The sequence below is a fragment of the Tachypleus tridentatus genome, chromosome 11 (assembly GCF_004210375.1).
Source record: "Tachypleus tridentatus isolate NWPU-2018 chromosome 11, ASM421037v1, whole genome shotgun sequence".
Classification (NCBI taxonomy): Eukaryota; Metazoa; Arthropoda; class Merostomata; order Xiphosura; family Limulidae; genus Tachypleus; species Tachypleus tridentatus.
Window position 1 is genome coordinate 78,185,051 of NC_134835.1, and position 19,862 is coordinate 78,204,912.

The 19,862-nt window shown below is 35.1% G+C and overlaps 1 protein-coding gene and 1 long non-coding RNA gene across 2 annotated transcripts; both read left to right on the forward strand.

Moving 5' to 3' along the window:
* The first annotated feature begins 2,230 nt into the window (after nucleotides 1–2,230).
* Nucleotides 2,231–14,387, forward strand: LOC143231540 (macrophage mannose receptor 1-like). The gene is made up of 5 exons (XM_076466060.1): nucleotides 2,231–2,362; nucleotides 5,080–5,493; nucleotides 7,539–7,946; nucleotides 11,570–11,992; nucleotides 13,894–14,387. The coding sequence occupies exons 1-5, from the start codon at nucleotides 2,281–2,283 to the stop codon at nucleotides 14,343–14,345; spliced, it is 1,779 nt and encodes a 592-aa protein (XP_076322175.1). The 5' UTR covers nucleotides 2,231–2,280; the 3' UTR covers nucleotides 14,346–14,387.
* A 151-nt stretch (nucleotides 14,388–14,538) lies between these two features.
* LOC143232546 (uncharacterized) lies at nucleotides 14,539–18,569 on the forward strand. Its single transcript, XR_013017585.1, has 3 exons — nucleotides 14,539–16,947; nucleotides 17,227–17,440; nucleotides 17,737–18,569. It is a non-coding gene; the product is annotated as an uncharacterized LOC143232546 (long non-coding RNA).
* Nucleotides 18,570–19,862: the final 1,293 nt, after the last annotated feature.

Sequence of the window (19,862 nt, forward strand, 5' to 3'; positions counted from 1 at the left end):
ACTACTAGTATTGATGTGGGCCCGGCATGGCCAGGTGGTTAAGGCATTCGACTCGTAATCCGAGAATCGCGGGTTCAAATTCCTGTCACACCAAACATGCTCGCCTTTTAACCGTGGGGGTGTTATAATGTGACAGTCAATCCCACTGTCGCACAAAGCTACTCGAGGGCTATCTGTGCTAGCCGTCCCTAATTTAGCAGTGTAAGACTAGAGGGAAGGCAGCTAGTCATCACCACCCACCGCCAACTCTTGGGCTACTCTTTTACCAACGAATAGTGGGATTGACCGTCAAGTATTACCTTAAGCTTTAACTTTTGTAAAGTTGGTCTGTCTTGTGATTTTCTCTTTCTATTTATCTCTTCTTTTTTTTCTTATTTCGTAAATTCTGTATTTGCATGTGATTTTTGTTCTTTAATCGTACAATCTGAATGTATTCTACACTTTCTTAGACTTCGTTTAATACTTAAAATGCTTACATATCGTGACTTTTATTGTCAGATCATTCTAATAATTGTATACGTGTCACTCAGCTATTTAAAACACAGAACTTACATCGACTTAGAGGAATGGCATTGTAATTTAATGAATCAACCAGGGAGATAAGGAGAGATCTTTGTTTATTTGCAACGTTACGAGTGAAAGTAGCGACATGCCATGTTATTTTCATCTATACAACAAATGTTGTTGCAGTTCATTGTTATTAACTAAACAAACTGTATCTCGAAATTAACTCTATTTTACTTTCAAAGTAAGACTGGAACGCCCAGTAGCAAAGTTAATTGGGAATGTTGGGTCGTTATTATTAAAGAACAAAACTAAGGAGTACTTGTGCAAAAAAAAAACAACAAAACAAATTTGTGTTAATTATAGCATATGTTTATGTTTTCTTATAGCAAAGCCACTTTGGACTATATATCCTGAGCCCACCGTAATTATACAGTGACAATGTAAATAAAAATATTGTTGCGCTAGATTTGTTCTACAATCTACAGTATGTACAAAACATTGTTTACAGTTTGTTATTATTGAATCACGTTATATATTGTTGCTATAGGTCTTACTAACGTTCTCAAATTATATTTTTCGTCAGCAAATATGGTTTCCTATTTGAAAAGATTGCTGGAAAATTGCGTGTGTTAAAAGCTATAACTGAGGTGAAGTGGTGAAGTATATACTAATATATATTTACGATTGAATATAGAAGTATATAATTTATCTGCATCAAAACTGGTTTGATTTTTTTTTTAATTTCGCGCAAAGCTACACGAAGGCTATCTGCGCTAGCCGTCCGTAATTTAGCAGTTTAAGACTAAAGAGAAGGCAGCTACTCTTTTACCAACGAATAGTGGGATTGACCGTGACATTATAACACCCCCACGGTTAAAAGGGCGAGCATGTTTGGTGTGACAGGAATTCGAACCCGCGACCCTTAAGTTACGAGTCGAGTGCCTTAACCACCAAGTCATGCCGGGCCTTTAATTCACGTAAAGCGATCCTTGCTTTTACTAACACGTTACTGTGTTTTCATGAGTTGTCGAATTGAACGTTTTTTGTAAAATGGCAGAAACCATTACCAGATGGGTTTTAAAGTATGAAAAGCGACTGTTTTAAATGTTAACTGGAAATTTTAAGACCCTAAACTTCGTATTTCGATATCTGTGGTGGACAGAGCACAGGTAACTTTGCGCTTAATAATAACCAAACCGTGCCAACTTCGCTATAATATATCAACCAATAAAAAATACTTTTCTGAAGTATTTATTTACGCTCCCAGCAAAAGAAACAACCAACATTATAAATAATAGGATGGAAGTCAGTAATTGAGATCAATATGTAGCGGTCTTTTAGACACTCATACATAAAAGCCCAGATCAGATAGCGTTTGGTGTTATAAAAAGTAAACATTATAAATATTAATGGATCTATCAGAAAATAGTAAAAAAAAAGATCTGTTTAAATACGACATTAAGAACACAGATCCGGAGGGATTAATCACAACAGTAGTAATTATTTTCAAAGTAAATTTAGAGAGGCTTTTATACGTTGTAATACTAAGGAGGTGAAAGAAATACGGCATTAGTATACGAAAAGTAAACATAGTAAATAATAACTAGAATACTAGGAAACAGTGTAACATGACATGACTGTTGCCATGATACATAAATATGTATTCCTGTATATATATATAATATACACCATTTTCAGACATTTGAAAGATTAATTCAGTCCAGACTTATGGTAATACTCTCCGCTTTACAACATAACCACCTCAAGAAATAGATGGGTAAAAGGCAACATATTTATTGTTTATTGTTGGGGGTCTTCATTTACTTAAGTTCTTTTGTCCGAGATGCAATACAAGGTAAGGACAAATAGGGATAATTTCATGCTATATATAAAATTATCTTTAAATTACCAGATCTGCTTCCCAAAATATATTATCCAGTAAGACAGATTGAATATGGTTAGAAAGCTACAATGCCAATGAAAACTTAGCAAGTTTAAAATTTGTTTGTTAAGCGCAAGTTTTCTCAATGACTTATTTATTCTGTGCTACCGCAGAAATCGAACTCCGATTTTTAAGGTTATATGCTTACAGCTACGCAGCATGAGGCAGAACACAAAGCTGTAAAACTGTATCGCCAAAGTGAACTTGAACCCTAATTTATAACTTTATTAAGCTTACAGCCGAAATACTCGGAAATAGGACATAAAACAATGTGGTATCATAAACGTACAACAAGGCTGGGCTGTAATTTTGCTGTGATCGCATAACTGCGAACTCGAGAAGACAAGACTATGTCTTTAGTGTCATTACGTACCTGGACCCGACATAACCAGGTGGTTAAGACAGTTGACTCGTAATCTGAGGGTCGCGGGTTCGAATGCCCATCACATTAAACATGCTCGACTTTTCAGCCTTAGGGCGTTATAATCTTACGCTTAATCCCATTATTCGTTGGTAAAAGAGTAGCCCAAGAGTTGGCAGTAGGTGGTGATGACTAGCTGCCTTCCCTCTAGTCTTTCACTGCTAAATGAGGGATAGCGAGCACAGATAGCCCTCGAGTATCTTTGCGCGAAATTCAAAAACAAACAAACAATCGTTACGAGCCAGAATGATATCCTGTCGGAAAACTAGGAAACAAAATTATTTTTTACAATACTTGTAATGTTTCGAAAGCGTGCAATCTTGTAAGCAGATTTTGCTTGTTTTCTAAAAATACGTACTTAAAAATAAATTAAGCCTTTCATAAATACGTTTAGTCTTACTCTGAATTTCTTGCTTATAAAAATACACTTTGTTAATACGAAATCGATTATACTACAATTATAACATCCAGAATGTTTGTTTGTTTGTTTGTTTTTGGAATTTCGCACAAAGCTACTCGAGGGCTATCTGTGCTAGCCGTCTCTAATTTAGTAGTGTAAGACTAGAGGGAAGGCAGCTAGTCATCACCACCCACCGCCAACTCTTGGGCTACTCTTTTACCAACGAATAGTGGGATTGACGGTCACATTATACACCCCCACGGCTGGGAGGGCGAGCATGTTTAGCGCGACGCGGGCGCGAACCCGCGACCCTCGGATTACGAGCCGCACGCCTTACGCGCTAGGCCATGCCAGGCCCCAGAATGTTTGAATAGCCATGAAAAACAATCATAAAAAAGATTTAATAAATAGAATAATTAGAAACCGGATTTCGATACTGGCGGTGGTCAAACCACAAATAGTTGAATGTGTGATTTTGTACTTAATTCCAAATAAACAAACAAGTACAATAATTCAAATAAGACTGGTCTGTTTAAAGACACGCACCCTCTCTGCATGCCCTCCATGACTCATCTAATGTATGAGGACGCCAGTACCCAGTACCTGTATAAACAATTTGATCGCACAGAAATTCACACGTCCTACATCCTACGACTTGACCGGTATACCTTCGTATGGTATAGCACGAACATTTGTTTCATTTTCTAGGTATGCTGCGGCAGAACTGATATTACGTTGAAGGAGTTCTGTATGGGGCACTGATGCCTGAGTCACTGTTTTTGTCATTAATCTTTGTGTTTGTGGTTGTTTACCTGTTACAAAATGCCGAGGTTTGCTTATCATCGCTATGGTGTAACTTGCTGTAAATCTCTTTTTAGTTGATCCATGTTACTATATATTTTATGCATTGTGATATATGTAATCACAATGCAAAATTATAATATCACTCGTTGAAATAAATAGCGCCCTCAAGTGGACAATGTAAGAATGACTGACAATTGTTGTGACTCTCTAAAATTATGTTGTTAGACAATACACTCGCAATATTCGGGTTGCGGGTTCGAATAATCGTCACCGAATAAACTCGCTCTTTAAGCCTGGGGTTGTTATAACGATACAGTCAATCCCACTATTCGTTGGTAAAAGAGTGGACCCAGAGTTAGCGGTGGATGGTGTTGAGTAACCTACTTCCCTCTATTCTATCACTTTTAAATTCGGGCGGTTAGCGATAATAACCCTGTAGTAACTTTTGGTGAATTCAAGCACAAACAGTAACGTCATGTTTTTCTGTGGCTGAGCAATAAATCCCTAGACCTTGGACGCCAAAATTCAGGCTTTGATTCTCCGTAGTAAGCGCAACACAAATAGTCCATTATGTAGTTTTGTGTTTCACAACAAATAAACAATAACATTCTTTCCTTCTAGTAGCTCAGCGGCAAGTCTTATGAATTTGTCATAACAGTCTTGGATACCCGCAGTGAGCACAGTACATTGTGTTTCTTTGTGCTTAACATCAAACAAACACTGAAATTAGACATGCAAAAAATACATCGATTGAAATATTTCACCAAATCATATGTAACGAAGTGAACAAAAACTAAAAGAAATGCCAATATAGTGCGATCTAAGTGAGAATGGTCAGAAAATATGATGTAGCAGTCCGGCTTGATGTCTTTATTTTGACCTTTATGGTTTATAGCAGTGCGGAATTCAAAATTAACCTCACTTAAAGAACTACAAATATTGTTGTTTAAAACCAATAAGCTAGAAATAATATTTCGCATTTTTTGAATAATAGTTTCCTTACAGTCTGCTATCCAAGGCAATATGACCTTCTCGGAACGTGTTTTCAGTTCATTAAACGACCTCTACCATTTACACGCGCTTTGAAGCTATGTGAAGAGCATGAATGGCGGCTTGCTAAAATTCGGAATCAAGACATGGTGGATATGCTTAACACAAGCATATCTCGTTTGACAGATGAATTGAACTTTCCATTTTGGGTTGGAATAACTGATAATGACAAAGAGAGGTTGTTCCAGTATATTGACGGAGAACCGTTCACCTTTGACATAAGTATGTGGGCACCTGGTGAACCGGACAATGGAGCAAAAAACTTCTCTAATTGTGCATTCATGAATCTATGGGGTAAACTACATGATTTCCAGTGCTCGAGAAACAGAAAAGGAATTTGCGAAACTCGTATTCATAGCAACTTATCAAGTGAGTACGTAAATAAATGGAAATAGATTTTGACTTCTCAATAGTTTGTGATTTTATAGTATTATATTGTCTACAATTCATCCATAAACATGTTTTCCACTTTTAAAGTTTAACCCTGTATATTGCACAAAGCAATTAATATTGTTTATAAACCTGACATGTTAGTAATTTTCTTTATTATAATGTTATTGTGCGGAACGTACGTTAATATTTTTATGACTAAAATCTACATTCTCAGAAAAAGAATAGAAAGATAGTTGATACCTTAAATTACGTTATGAATACCTGTGAAATCATAAAGAACTGTTTGTCAAGGTTTTACTGGTACGTACTAGGATACACAACTAGGTTCGAGTTTAACATTGTAAAATAGTTTAGATTTCAAAACCATTTGTTTAAAATCTTTTATATTGTAATGTTTTTACATATTTGTTTTATGACATTATCATGATGAGATTTTTGATGCTAAAACCTACCAGTGGAACAGCAGTAGTTTTACAAACTCAACATTATGAACCTTGGTTAGATTCTCCTCAAAGGATACATAATGTGGCTTTGCTATAAAACAAGCAAATGAACCTACTTAAGAAATGTTTATCCATTCCATAAAAAATAATATTGTACTTTAAAATGTTCAAGAAAACGTTGCTTACGTCCCTGATGCCCAAACTCTGGGGCGCCATCATTCGAAGGGGGCGCAGAGAGTCAGTAGGGGGAGATCGTGGAAATATGACAATAGAATCACATAAATTATGTCTGAGAATACACATTTAACAACAGTTAAGTTTTAACAACTCCGGTACAAATACTTTTAAGCAATACAGTAATAACAATTAACAAGTCATTGGTGCACCATGGGTTTATGTAATGATATCATTTTGTTGATGAACTTGTTAATACTGAAGATCCTGACAAGGCTCAGCATGGCCAGGTGATTAAAGCACTGACTCGCAATCTGAAGGTCACGGGTTTGAATCCCTGTAACACCAAATATGTTCATTCTTTCAGCCGTCGGGACGTTATAATGGACGGTCAATCCCACTATTCCTTAGCAAAAGAGTGACCCAAGAGTTGGCGGTGGGTGGTAATGACTAGCTTCCTTCCTTCTAGTCTTACACTACTAAATTAGGGACGGCTATCGCAGACATAGCTCTGGTAACTTTGCTCGAAATTCAAAACAAACATTTCCTACACAATTTAATATGCACAGTTTTTTCTGTCTACTCTGTTTACGACAATCAAGGTTGTGTTCACATGAATTTTAAACAAATTTAGAAATTAGGATTGTGTACAATCTTCACAGTTGTTGGTAATATCTTCTTTAGCATTAATAAAAACAAAGAATGAAAACACATTTGTACATTTTATAAAGTTTCTTTTAATTTTTTAAAGGTGAGTGAGTAATTTCCACACAAAACCTAACAGTTTTTAATTTTATACAGGTTGTTTTCCTATTTAAGATTCCAATTTTAGAAAAATAAAAAAAATGGCTAAGTATACTGCGGGTGTTTTGTCGTGTGTTCTCTGTATAGCTGTATTCTGGCTGTCTTGTCGTCTGTTCTCTGTTTAGCTATACTTTGACTGTCTTCACGTGTGTTTTTTGTATAGCAGATAGTTGTCTTTTTCTTTTAGCAAATAAATTCCGTAAATGGGTCTCTTAATCTTAAAAGCTGTTTAAATTAAGTCTTCTTTTGTCTAACAAACCTTTCTAATTAGTTATTTTAAAGATTTTAAAATCATCACATCCTAAACACAGATCTTACCAGTCCAACTGGTGTCTTTCTGGTATATGACAATTTACTTATATTAAATATGGCTTCTTCTTCTTCAGTATGATACTTTACAAATGATAAATGTTCATTTTGATATAATTCAAAAGATGTTAATATTATGTGTCCATGTTTATTTACATATTGTTTTGAGAAAATGTGTATTTTCTAAGTCTACTGCGTGAATGCACCAGCGAAGCCCCAAATCATGATGTGTCTTGCTTAACCATTTCGAGACCTATTGTGTTTAAACTAAATTATTTTAACTTTGAATAGATTGCTCAGAATCAAACATGTTTGGAGACAAGTGTTTTTTTCTCGTTGATGTGAAGACTGATTTCTGGAGCAGCAACGAAGTGTGCAATACGTATGGTGGCCATCTTGCCAAGGTCATTAACAAAACAATTGGGGACCATTTACACCGTATGATTTTGACAGATTTGAACTACACCCTTGGATATTGGGTTGGAATGACAGATGAGGAAAGAGAAGCAGTTTGGAAATTTATCGATGGGGAGGATGCACCTTTTATTCCTGAATTGTGGATGAAATCAGAACCTGGAGGAGGTATTGGTTTCAATGAAGACTGCGTAGCTTCTGATCCAACCAGAGGTTTCAAGCTAATTGATATGAGTTGCAGATCTGAACAGTACCTTATTTGTGAAGGGAAACATTTCGATACAGGTAAGGGTAGATAAAACAATTATTACTAATATGCTAAGTATTTCGTGGATTTATTATTTGTATCGAGAGAGAAGCCAATACTTCATGCATTAAATATTATGGTTAGTTCTGTGTTAGTGCACTATAGTGAATTGTAGTTATTAATTTTTACTCAACTAGAACAGTTATTTACCTAAGTCACTAAAAACGCCATTATCTATCACTCACTTAATGGTGTATTATTTAATGTAAGTAACAAAAACTAATTTTTCATCATGTACGGCTAGTATGGGTATTAACAATTTTACTAATGAAGCAGAGATCAACGTTTCGACCTTCCTAGGTCATCTTCAGGTTAACAAAGAGAGAGTTTGCAACTGACCGTTGCCGGGCACATCTCTTAGCGAAAAGAGTATAAACGAGTACCGGACTGTAGGGGGCGTTGAACATAAATGTTAGGTTATTAATTAGTATATGTATCAAGGTGTTTCTTTATATTGGTTTAATTTTGGATTTAATTGTTGTATAAGTAAGGCTTCTTTGATGTTGCGATTGTTTATATTTGTTTCCCTACATACAGTAGTATCTGGGTGTTTTCCATGGTTATGTTGTATTTATTTGATTTGCAGTGTTCAAAAACGTATCAAGGTGTTTTTTTATTGTTCTTTGAATCTAGTTTCCACTTTTCTGTTTGTTTCTCCAATATAGAAGTCGTGGCAGTTTTTGCACTGTATTTTACAAATAACGTTGGTGTTGTGTTTGTTAGTGTAGTTTTTACATAGGATGGACTTTAGTTTTGTACCTGGTTTTTGAATACATTTGGTGTTTACTGGAATGTTGTGTTTTGTTATAAGTTTTTTTCCCCAAATGTTGGTTATTTTTTTGCTGATGTCGGGAACATATGGTATGCAGCAGTATAATGTTTTGTAGTTTCGTAGTTTATTGTATCTTGGGATTTATTGTTGTTTGTTTGTTGTTGATCTAGGTTTGTACGTGTAATTTTTTCAACAGTTTTTGGAGAAAATTTGTTGATGTTGATGAAGTGTTTTTTATCGAGTGAGCATAGTTTTGTAGCTGTGATTATTTGGTTTCTTAATATGTTCAGTTTTTGTTCTGTTTTATGTGCTGAGTCTCAGGGAATGTATAGTCCAGTATGGGTGATTTTTCTGTGGTTTTCTATTTGGAATTGTGTGTCGGTTTTTATTATCTTGAGGTTAAGAAATGCTATTTGGTTAGATTTTTCCCTGTTCACAGGTGAACGTAATGTTGGGGTGTATCGAGTTAACGTGATTGAAAAAAAACTAAGTGTGTGTTCTATAGATGTGAATCCAGCGATTGTATCATCAGCATATCTGTACCAGTATAGTAGGGAATGTAAGGCTGAATTGAACGCTTATGATTCAATCTGTGTCATAAAAATGTTGGTTAGAACTGGTGCCACGGGATTCCCCATACTTAGGCCATTAATTATAAAATACAATGCAATAACTGCCACGACTTCTATCACATTGGATATATTGATATTATATATATAAATATTGGAGAAACAAACAGAAAAATTGAGACTAGATTCAAAGAACACACAACAAAAACACCTTCACACGTTTTTAACACTGCAACTCAAATAAACATAACATAACCATAGAAAACACCCAGATTCTATGTAGGGAAACAAATATAAACAATCGCAAAATCAAAGAAGCCCTAGTTACACAACAACTAAAACCAAAATTAAACCAATATAAAGCAACACCTTTATATCTATACTAATTAATAACCTAACATCTAACTGCATCGTCCCCTACAATCTGGTACCCTTTTATACTCTCGTTCCTAACGGTACGGCAACGGTCAGTTACGAACTTTCTCTTTGCTGTTAACCTGAAGATGAGCTGGGAAGGTCGAAGCGTTGTTCTATGTTTTATTAGTAAAAGTGTTAATACCCATACTAGCCATTCTGAGATAAATTTTTATTTCAAGAGGGTTTCACGTCATCAAGAATCAAAAATAATTTTTCATCCTAAACAACAACAACAGTATTAGATATATACTTAAAATTTTCTCTCATATTAACCAAACAAACAAACTCATATGGACCTATTATGTTTAGAATATTTATATTGTTGAGTTGTCAATGGTACGTGAAGTTGGTAAACAGAATGATTTTACTCTAACAGTTAATACAGTTAGAAAACGCCGTAATGGGTAAGGGAAACTATTAATGAATTTAATGTGATGTGTTTACGAGTGTCACACCTAAACACGCTTGGCCATGCCGGGCGTAAAATTATTTGCATTGTATAAAATGCATTAAATTTTTTTTAAAAAATAATCACTGATGCTGTTTGTTCCGATGACAGAATCTGCTTGATATTTTAATGTGTTTACGGACTATTTTTTATCTCCTGTTGCGATAAGTCTGTGCCGTGAATCTCTTTGAAAAATAACAATCACTAAATTTCAAGTATCGTACAAAATACTGGAGATTGGTTCGTTTGTGTTATTTAAATATTGTTTGTTCTTTTTTATACTACATTCATTTTGAATAATTTTAATGTGACTTAGCCAATCCCGTGGTAAAGTTTATATATATAGCTAAAAACTGAGGATAAAATTATGTGAAGTATTAATCTGTTGTGATTACTATTAATATTATAGACAAGGGGTAAATGGCACTTTATAAGTAGATTTGAAATGCTAATGCAGCGATGTCTTGTTATAGGTGAAAGTGTGTCGCCACGAGCAACATGGCTAGCACTTATGTATTTGATTCAGTGCTAACACATGACTAATTCAACAGTGCAGTACCACTGCGTGTAAAATTATAAATAGGAAATAATACAACAATCCTTTTATAAAAAGAATATTTGAACATATATATATATATATATATTTAAAACGCTATGGATCTGAATGGCATTACTTTTAGAAGAATGAAACTTTCAATATTCCTAACAGAAGTATAACAATTTGAGATGTAGAACGTCTTTGGACATCAACATGATTCATAATCACATTCCAAAACAATCTGCATCAAAGCCTTAATCTAAAATGGTGACAGCTACGGACACAAAAAAAAAATCTCCAACACGAAAAGTCATTAAGATGAAGTTGGCCATATCTCAGATTAACATTAATAATTTAATAAATAAGGATTTGAAGCTGAAACTTACCAGCTTCCAGTTACACTTCGAAATGAGCAGTTGTTTTCGTAAGAAAGATGATAAAATAAACTGGAAATATAACAACCTCATCCAATCACAAACCTGTCAACTCTCCCAATAAAGCCCAGATGAAATTTTGCTTTTCTAGTTTGGTCTTGAAAGCTAATATCCACACATATTGAAGTGTCTGTGGAACACTTTCAAGAATTGTCTTTTAATATAGATCTCTCCATCCTTCAGAGAATATTGTTGCAATAGAAATTACGGTGTTGAGTCACATTGCGCAATCATAAGCGTGGGTAATTGACGATGGCAATAGTGTATTTCCAAAAGCAGCATGGGACCTGGAACACAGCTCTTGACACGTGCAATTAACTTTCAGTATTATCTATTTAAAAGAAATTAAAATGTGCAGAGGTTTTACAGTGATAAAGTAATCATCGAATAACAGATAATCAAATAGGTGTTATATATTTACAGAATGTCCGCCGGGATACGAGCTTCACACTGGTACCTGTTACAAACTGTTTCACTTTACGAAAACCTTTCATCATGCTTTGGTGTTTTGTGAAGAAGAAGGGGGAACATTAGCCAAGGTGACGAATCTCTCTTCATGGGAGTTTTTTATGTCGAAATTAATAAACTACACTCAGGATGTATGGGTAGGCATAACGGACTTACAGGATGAAGGAGTTTGGCGAGATGTTGATGGAGATCTAGCCTATCTGCACAAGAGTCCAGGTTTTTCTTATCCTGTGGAGGAATTGTGGGCAAGAGACCAACCTAACGAACATTCAGGCAAAGAATCCTGCGGATCTTTATCACCTTCTTTAGGACTGAAACTGGCTAGCAGAAATTGTACTAACGTTTATAAATTTATCTGTGAAGTTGCTACGCAGAGTGGTAAGCTAATTTTTTACCTTTTCTTAATTTTAATTATTTGAGAAATCAAAAGATAATTTCCAGTAAGATTGTTTGTTTTTGAATTTTGCACAAAGCTACACGAGGGCTATCTGCGCTAGCCGTCCCTAATTTAGCAGTGTAAGACTAAAGGGAAGACAGCTGGTCATCACCTTCCACCGCCAACTCTTGGGCTACTCTTTTACCAGCTTATAGTGGGATTGACCGTCACATTATAATGCCTTTACGGCTGAAATGGCAAGTATATTTGGTGAGACGGAAAATTCGAAACCGCGACCCCCCAGATTACGAAGCGAACGTCTTAACCCACCTGACCATGCCAGGCCCTTCCTTTACGATATACAATTGAATATAATCATCCTGCAAGATAGAAAAGCTTTTATATTTTGATACTAAACAATTACTTAATATTTTTTCCAGAGATTTAATGCCAAACCTTGGAAGTCCTGGATCTTTCAGCTAAAACATATAATTAAGCATCACAATAATCATACTGTAACTATTTTAATTTTGTGTAATCACACCTTCTAGTGGAAAAATATTATTTCACTTTCATTTATCGGTAGCATATACCGCGTAGTTTAATATTCTGAAACAAACTGAACTTAAAGAAAAATTCGTGGCCTGTATAAAGAAAAATAGTGCTGGATAGAAGTTCTTGTTAGATGCAATTTATAAAAAGAGTTGTTTTTGTTTTCCTCTGTTTAAAATCATTCCTTATTAATTAGTATGACTTAGTTGTTTGTTTTTTATTGAACCTCGTATTTTAGGGACGCGAATCCGTAAATCTACTCCTGACCCACTGGGGAATATCGAATTAGTTAACTTTGAAACATAATAATAATAAAATCATTGTCGTAGTCTTATCGGAATAAATTAATAAACATGGGAACTTACTAGTAATATATAGATAAACATTTTGTCACCCAGTAGCACAGCGGCATGTCTGCAGACTTACAGCGCTAAAAACCGAGTTTTGATACCCGTGGTAGCAGAGAACAGATAGCCTAAAAATAGGAATAATCAATTTCTACAAATGTAAACGTATACTGTGGTTTAACAAAGCTACTACTTCCTATACGCTTACTCTTCAAATACATTTTCTAAAAAAACAACAACAAAAACACAACAAGTAGAGATTATTTATCCCTATTATCATAGAAGGGGGCCCAGCATGGCCAGTTGGTTAAGGCACCTGGCTCATAACCTGAGGGTCACGGATTCGAATCCCCGTCACACCAAACATGCTCGCCCTTTCAGCCGTGGAGGCGTTATAATATGACGGTCAATCTCACTATTCGTTGGTAAAAGAGTATCCCAAGAGTTGGCGGTGGGTGGCGATGACTAGCTGCCTTCCCTCTAGTTTTACACTGCCAAATTAGCCCTTGGGTAACTTTGCGTGGAATTCAAAATTAACAAACCAAATCATATAATGGGGAAGGCACGATCATGTTGAATTTTAATAGTGAAAATAATTAGATATACTAGTCCATAACTAATAAGACTGTTTGTAAATTTGTATATTCGTATTGCAATACAGTGTATAGAACGTGTAGAGTTACTCATTAAGTGTCTCTTCCGTTGTAAATGAAATTTGAGGATTCATCTACTTCATAACACCAGTTCTAAATCTACTTGTTTTAAATGTCTTTATATTTCATCGAAAACCTATAGATACTGTTTCACTATTATTACAGTAACTAATATAAACGGAAGTAATCACGAAATTATATTATTTTGAACGGTTTACAAATTCTCTTAAAGTTAGGGGCCGCAATATGAGGATTCTACTAAATATTTTAATTCAGTACTATAGACATAAAATATTTTGTTTTTCCTTTTCAAATATTCAGTGTATGTGAATAATATGACTTCCCTTCCAGAATGCTACATAGATTATGTAAACTTCAACAACACCTGCTACAAATTAGTTCAAATTACGACAGATTTTCATAGTGCCAGAATGTTATGTGAGAAAGAAAATGGAATACTGGCTAAGATGAACCTTTTTACATGGGAGTTTCTAACGTCGCTAATAAAAATGGAAATGCAGGATGTTTGGATAGGCTTAGTTGACGAGAAGAATGAAGGAGTTTGGAAATATGATGATGGGAGTCTTGCATATGTCCAGAGAAAAAATTCTACATCTTATCTTCTTGATGAATTGTGGGCAAAAGGTCAGCCTAGTAATTTCACTCAATCATGTGGTTCCATAACTCCTTCCTTAGGGTTTAAATTGAGTGGTAGAAGTTGTACTCACACTTACAAGTTTTTTTGTGAAGTTGTTGCACACAGAGGTAAGCAACATAAAGTATTTTTTGTTCTTACTTATTAATGATGATTCATTACTGACGTAGATATTTACGATAAAAATTTAAATGGTGCTACGAAAATAAAAATTTCGTGCACTGTTATTAATGTTCGTGCTTTTTCTTCATAAATTAATTTTTATTTACTAAAATCGTTGTTAGCTTTCATTGTTACAACTTAGTTATATTTTTCTCATTATTTGTTCAGGTGTTTTACGTATTTGTATTCTTATAGTACAAATATTCTTTAAATTTGATTGTATTATTAGTGTCTGCTTTCTATAGATCAAAATTATGTATGTAATCCACTTGTTTTGCTTTTTTACCTCTTAGATAATAGTTAGAATAAAAGGTCAATATGGTACAGATAAAGACGGTAAGTGAAGCTGAAAGTAAATGCTAATCTTTGGGGTAGATGTTTTAATCTAAAAACAAAGGTAGGTAATGAATTAATATTATATTTGAATTATTGGTGAAGTTTGGTTGGCTGTTCTGGTATGATTGACTAATTTTATTTGTAAAGTTGTAACTGTGTGTTTCTTGACTCAATGTAAACCGTAATTATCAAATAAGTTTTGTTAGTTTTAAAGGTCAAGTTATAAAAACGACAAAAATGTTCTTTTAACAGAGTTTGAGATTCTTTCTGACAAAGATCCCAGGCCTGACACCGTCTGGTGGTTAATGATTGGGGTCTGAATCCCCATCATACCGAATATATTTATTTTTTAAGCCACAATGTCATTATATAGTTGGTAAAAGAATAGCCTAAGAGCTGGCGTTACTGGTGTTGATTAGTTGCTTTCCATTTAATCTTCTTGTCTAGTTTCCCATTTGTAATATCCCCATTCTTGCCGACAGGGTAGAGCAAGTGCACCAGGAACTCGGGCGAATGAAAGCTGGTTATGCCATAAAGCTCGCAAAGCACTTTAAACTGCATCTTCATTTAATCATAAACGGTATATTTTTTGGCTTTTGTTTGAACATAGACGCTTGACACAATAGGAATGATTGAAATAATAATTTGAGTAAAAATTATGCACGTTTATAGATGTAATGGGTATTTGTTGTTACTTTATTAACATTTTAGAAATGTCCCAGCATGGCCAGCTGGTTAAGGCACTCGCTTCCTAATCTAAAGATCCCAGGTTCGAATCGCAGTCGCACTTAAATATCCTAGCACTTTCAGCCGTGGGCGCGTTATAATATAACGATCAATCCCACTATTCGTTGGTTAAAAAAAAAGTATCCCAAGAGTGCGTGATGGATTGTGATGACTAACTGCCTTCCATCTAATTTTACACTGCTAAATTAAGGACGGCTAGCGGAGATACCCCTCGTGTAGCTTTGCGCGAAATTTAAAAAAATATAAATATTTTAGCGCTTATACTGTGAACTAAAAATGTCTGCTTTTATGATTTTGCCTTCTTTATAAACTCGCAGCTGTCCTAATTTAAGATCTAATTTTATTAAGTTCTTTAAAATGTTAAAAGAAATAGAAAGGGGCCCAGGGAGGATGTTTGCGTCAGGAGCCTGACGGCCCCCAACACTCCTGTTCGTCTCTAATTGTTCTTTTTGACAGATCTGGTTACGACTCATGTATATAATTTATTTTTGACAGCCTTAAACTTGTGACACGTGTTCGTGGTAGACAATTATTGCTTGGTAAAGCGGGGACTAGAACTCACGACTCTCAGATTCCCAGTCTAGAAGCCTAACCATCTAGCCTTGTGAAAGTGCGAACGCGTTATAAACAGAAAAAAATTGTGTATTATTCATGTTTGTTAAACACATTTTGCTCTCCCGCGAAAACGGCATGTTGAGCGTTTTGGTAAAAAAGGCTGCTAGGAGACAGATTAGCTGCAACTTATAGTTGTCGTGCGGTTAAAATGATCTCGGGTCAAGAGAGAAAAACATGGCAGACGATGACAATTTCATGGAAGTGATGGAAAGAGGTAAAGCCGGCGTGTACAACCAGTTCGATCCTCGAGTTGAGGAAAGAAACCAACAAGTTGCTGATGAAGAACAGTAATGGTGATGAAAGCGAGAAGACAAAAGCTAAGCCCATAGAAATACAGCCCACTTATGTAAAGCTGAGAGAATGGTAAGTTTTATGCTTTTATGCTAATATGCAGATCCTAGATGGGTAATTTATGTTTGACTGAATAACTTACACTAGTTACTTCGATAGCTTCTTTTCCAAATTTAATTCAATAGTAAATTGTGTGAAATCTATCATAAAATTTGGCCTATAACAATGTTACCACTGTTATGGTCTCGTACTATACTACTATTGCGAACAATTATCAGATTAGTTCGTTAATGGTTGATTTATTACAACGTTACGTTGTGTAATTGGCCAAACGTTAGCATATTTTATCTGACAATTGCCAGTGAAGACGACAATGAAAATCTCATATTAATAATGCACCATCCGCTAATAAGTACTGGTTTTATTACTTTAGTAAAATGGTAGTTTTTGGTATTCTGTGGAATGTTTATCATAACTAGTCCATTAATGTATTAGGACGCATGTCATTGAACATGAAACTGGCTTGATCGTCAGATATACCTGTTTGAAGATAGTACATATCCAGCTCTGTATGCTCCGTAATACTGCTTAAATATGAGGTGAGAAATACGGAACAAGTTACGTACTATAAAGAACGTTTTTAAGAACAAAATCAAGAAACAAGTGGTGAAAAATAGATCGCAAATCAGTGGTTACTTTAATATGTATTCTAGTAAGACATGCTGATTGGTCTGTCCTCTCTATTGATATACATAGGTCTGTTTTTAATTAAGTTCTTTTCTCTGTTTGTTTATGCATTTCTTAAGAGCTTTGCTTTTTATAGTCATAATTATTATTATAGTTTCACGTTATTGAATAATTTCTGCTATTATTGACAGGCGAGAGTGACATCATCAACCCCAGACAGGACGGTCTGGGGCCCACTTCACTCCTTCATACTGACTTGACCAGACTAACCAGCCCAGTCAGATGTATCATACTTTACCCGAGATTCCATATCAGCTATCTGTTAAGTTCACGGACTCTAAAATATGCTATGTACGATTTTGTGCAAATGGAAGTGTGTATTGAAGGTGACTAACCAGTTAACGTGTGAGTGGGTTTTAATGATGCTTTTAATAATGTTATATAACACATTCAGTCCTTCAATCCAAAGTAATAGTAAACACTGGCAGTGGTATAACTATTAGAATAGCAAATATCATAGTGTTGTTGGTTTAGCGTTTTATGGCGCAAGGTAACTAGGCTATCTGCACATCATAGTATGGCTATTATAGTTTTTCCATAAATTACCACGTATAAATCATTGACTATTAATGATTAGACATATTGTGTTATTTTATTTTGAGCATATATATGATTTGAATTATGAAGTTTTGAAATTACAGCTTTCTGCAACACCTGACCGAAGTTCTTCCATTGGATATCTGAGCCCTTTAGAAGACAATTGGATGAAATCGTTTCCTGTCTTATAAACAAGATTGACTGAACCACTTCTCAGACGTTTATATGGATTTTTGCTTTATTGTGTATTAGTTTCTTATGATTTGTCTTAGATGTAATCTTTCCTGAGGTTGACATTGGGAATCATTTCTTTGTGTAAGGTTTGAATCTCATAGGTTCAGCCTGACTAGGGGAAGGTGAACAAAAATCGTCCTGTTCTACAAAATGTTGCCTCCATATCATGTGGTTCTTGACGCTTTTCTTTCTCGCCGCAGCTGAGGCTGTTTATTTGTGCTAACGTTTCTCACCTTTAGACAGTAGATGTTGGTAAACGATACTACGATACTTTCAGATATTTCTAACTTCAGACCGATCTGCAGGTTTGCAACTTCGCAGTAAATCACCTTTGCCGAATTCAGCGATTAACTGAGCAAGAACTTTGTGCTGTATCTGTGAACAATACTTGTTGACTTGTACACTTTCATGAGCGACATCATGGATGAACACTGACCAACTTGGAGCAAATTTAAAATTTCTACAAATAGAACAGCATAGTAAAGTTACTTGTATTTCTTTTATTGACTGACCGATCTAGTTCATTTTTTTATAAATGATTCAAATAGCACTTAGTAACATATAAGCTAAGTTTGTTTTATTTGTTTTTGAATTTTGCACAAAGCTACTCGAGGGCTATCTGCGCTAGCTGTCCCTAATTTAGCAGTGTAAGACTAGAGGGAAGGCAGCTAGTCATCACCACCCACCGCCAACTCTTGGGCTACTCTTTTACCAACGAATAGTGGGATTGATCGTTACATTATAACGCCCCCACAGCTGAAAGGGCAAGCATGTTTGGCGCGACCGGGATATAAGCTAAGTTATTGGTTACTTTTGAACTTTATCAGTATTACCTCTTTACAATTAATTTTTAGGGTTGTATACAATATTTTGCAGACGTTTCTTACCCTTTTCTTTCTGTAAATGATCCTACCATTGCTGTGAGCGTCTCACAATAGATTTATTATATAAAGAACTGTAAATATTAATTTTATTCGAAATTGTATGCTGTTAGTAATTTATATAAATTGTAAGAGTTTGATCAAGTCGTTTGTGAAATTTTCCTGAGTACAAACATGAATTTAATTCTAACAGTTTAGGAGGGAAAGTCAGAGTGTATAACAAGATATCAACGAACACTATCTGCTATATTAATTACCGGCGACGCCTTTCACCAAATAACAGAACTCATAAGGCCGACTGAAACGGTTCGGCATGGCCAGATGGTTAGGATACTCGACTCGTAATTCTAGGATCGCTGGTTCGAAACCTCGTCACACCAAACGTGGTCACCCTTTCAGCCATGAGGGCGTTATAATGTGACGGTCCATCCCACTATTCGTTGGTAAAAGAGTAGTCCCCAAGTTGGCGATGGGTAGTGATGACTAGCTGCCTTCCCTCTAATCTTACACTGCTAAATTAGGGACAGCTAGCGCAGATAGCCCTCGAGTAGCTTTGCGCGAAATTCAAAACGAACGAAACCGACTGGGACACAAAGACAAGAATGGTTGAGACGTTATTTGTATTTCCCAGATTTCAAGAATGGCAGGTGTAATGTTGTGAAATAGATTACGTTAGTGAATAATAATTTTTATCAGTCTTATTTAATATTAAATAAGCTTACTTTATGAACAGTTATGGTCCTATTGTTTTATTTAACCAGTCATATCACTGAAAGAAAAAACTCTAAAAATTCAACAAGTTTTCAGATCTTCAATTTGAATTTCGTAAAAGTATGAACATAGAAGATGCAGTAATTATAGTGATTAATGGATTAAATCAACTGATTAATGAGGAATTAATGAGTTTTTCTGTATATCTCAAAAGTTTTAAGACGATTTCGCAATAACTTTTATTCACAAAACTATAAGATATGAATAAGAGGTACTGTTTTAAGTTAGTTTAAATTATATATACTAAATACAGGGTGTCTGAAAAGACTGGAACCATAGACTGTTTGAAAATTTTCTTAGATTCAGATATCTGATTGTTTATGGCACTGTCAGAGCACGAAAGA

Coding starts and splice junctions, on each gene's coding strand:
- LOC143231540 (XM_076466060.1), top strand. CDS start 2,281: ATGGGTAAAAGGCAACATATTTATTGTTTATTGTTGGGGGTCTTCATT. Junction 2,363..5,079: donor TGTCCGAGATGCAATACAAG/GTAAGGACAAAT, acceptor GTTTCCTTACAG/TCTGCTATCCAAGGCAATAT. Junction 7,947..11,569: donor AGGGAAACATTTCGATACAG/GTAAGGGTAGAT, acceptor ATATATTTACAG/AATGTCCGCCGGGATACGAG.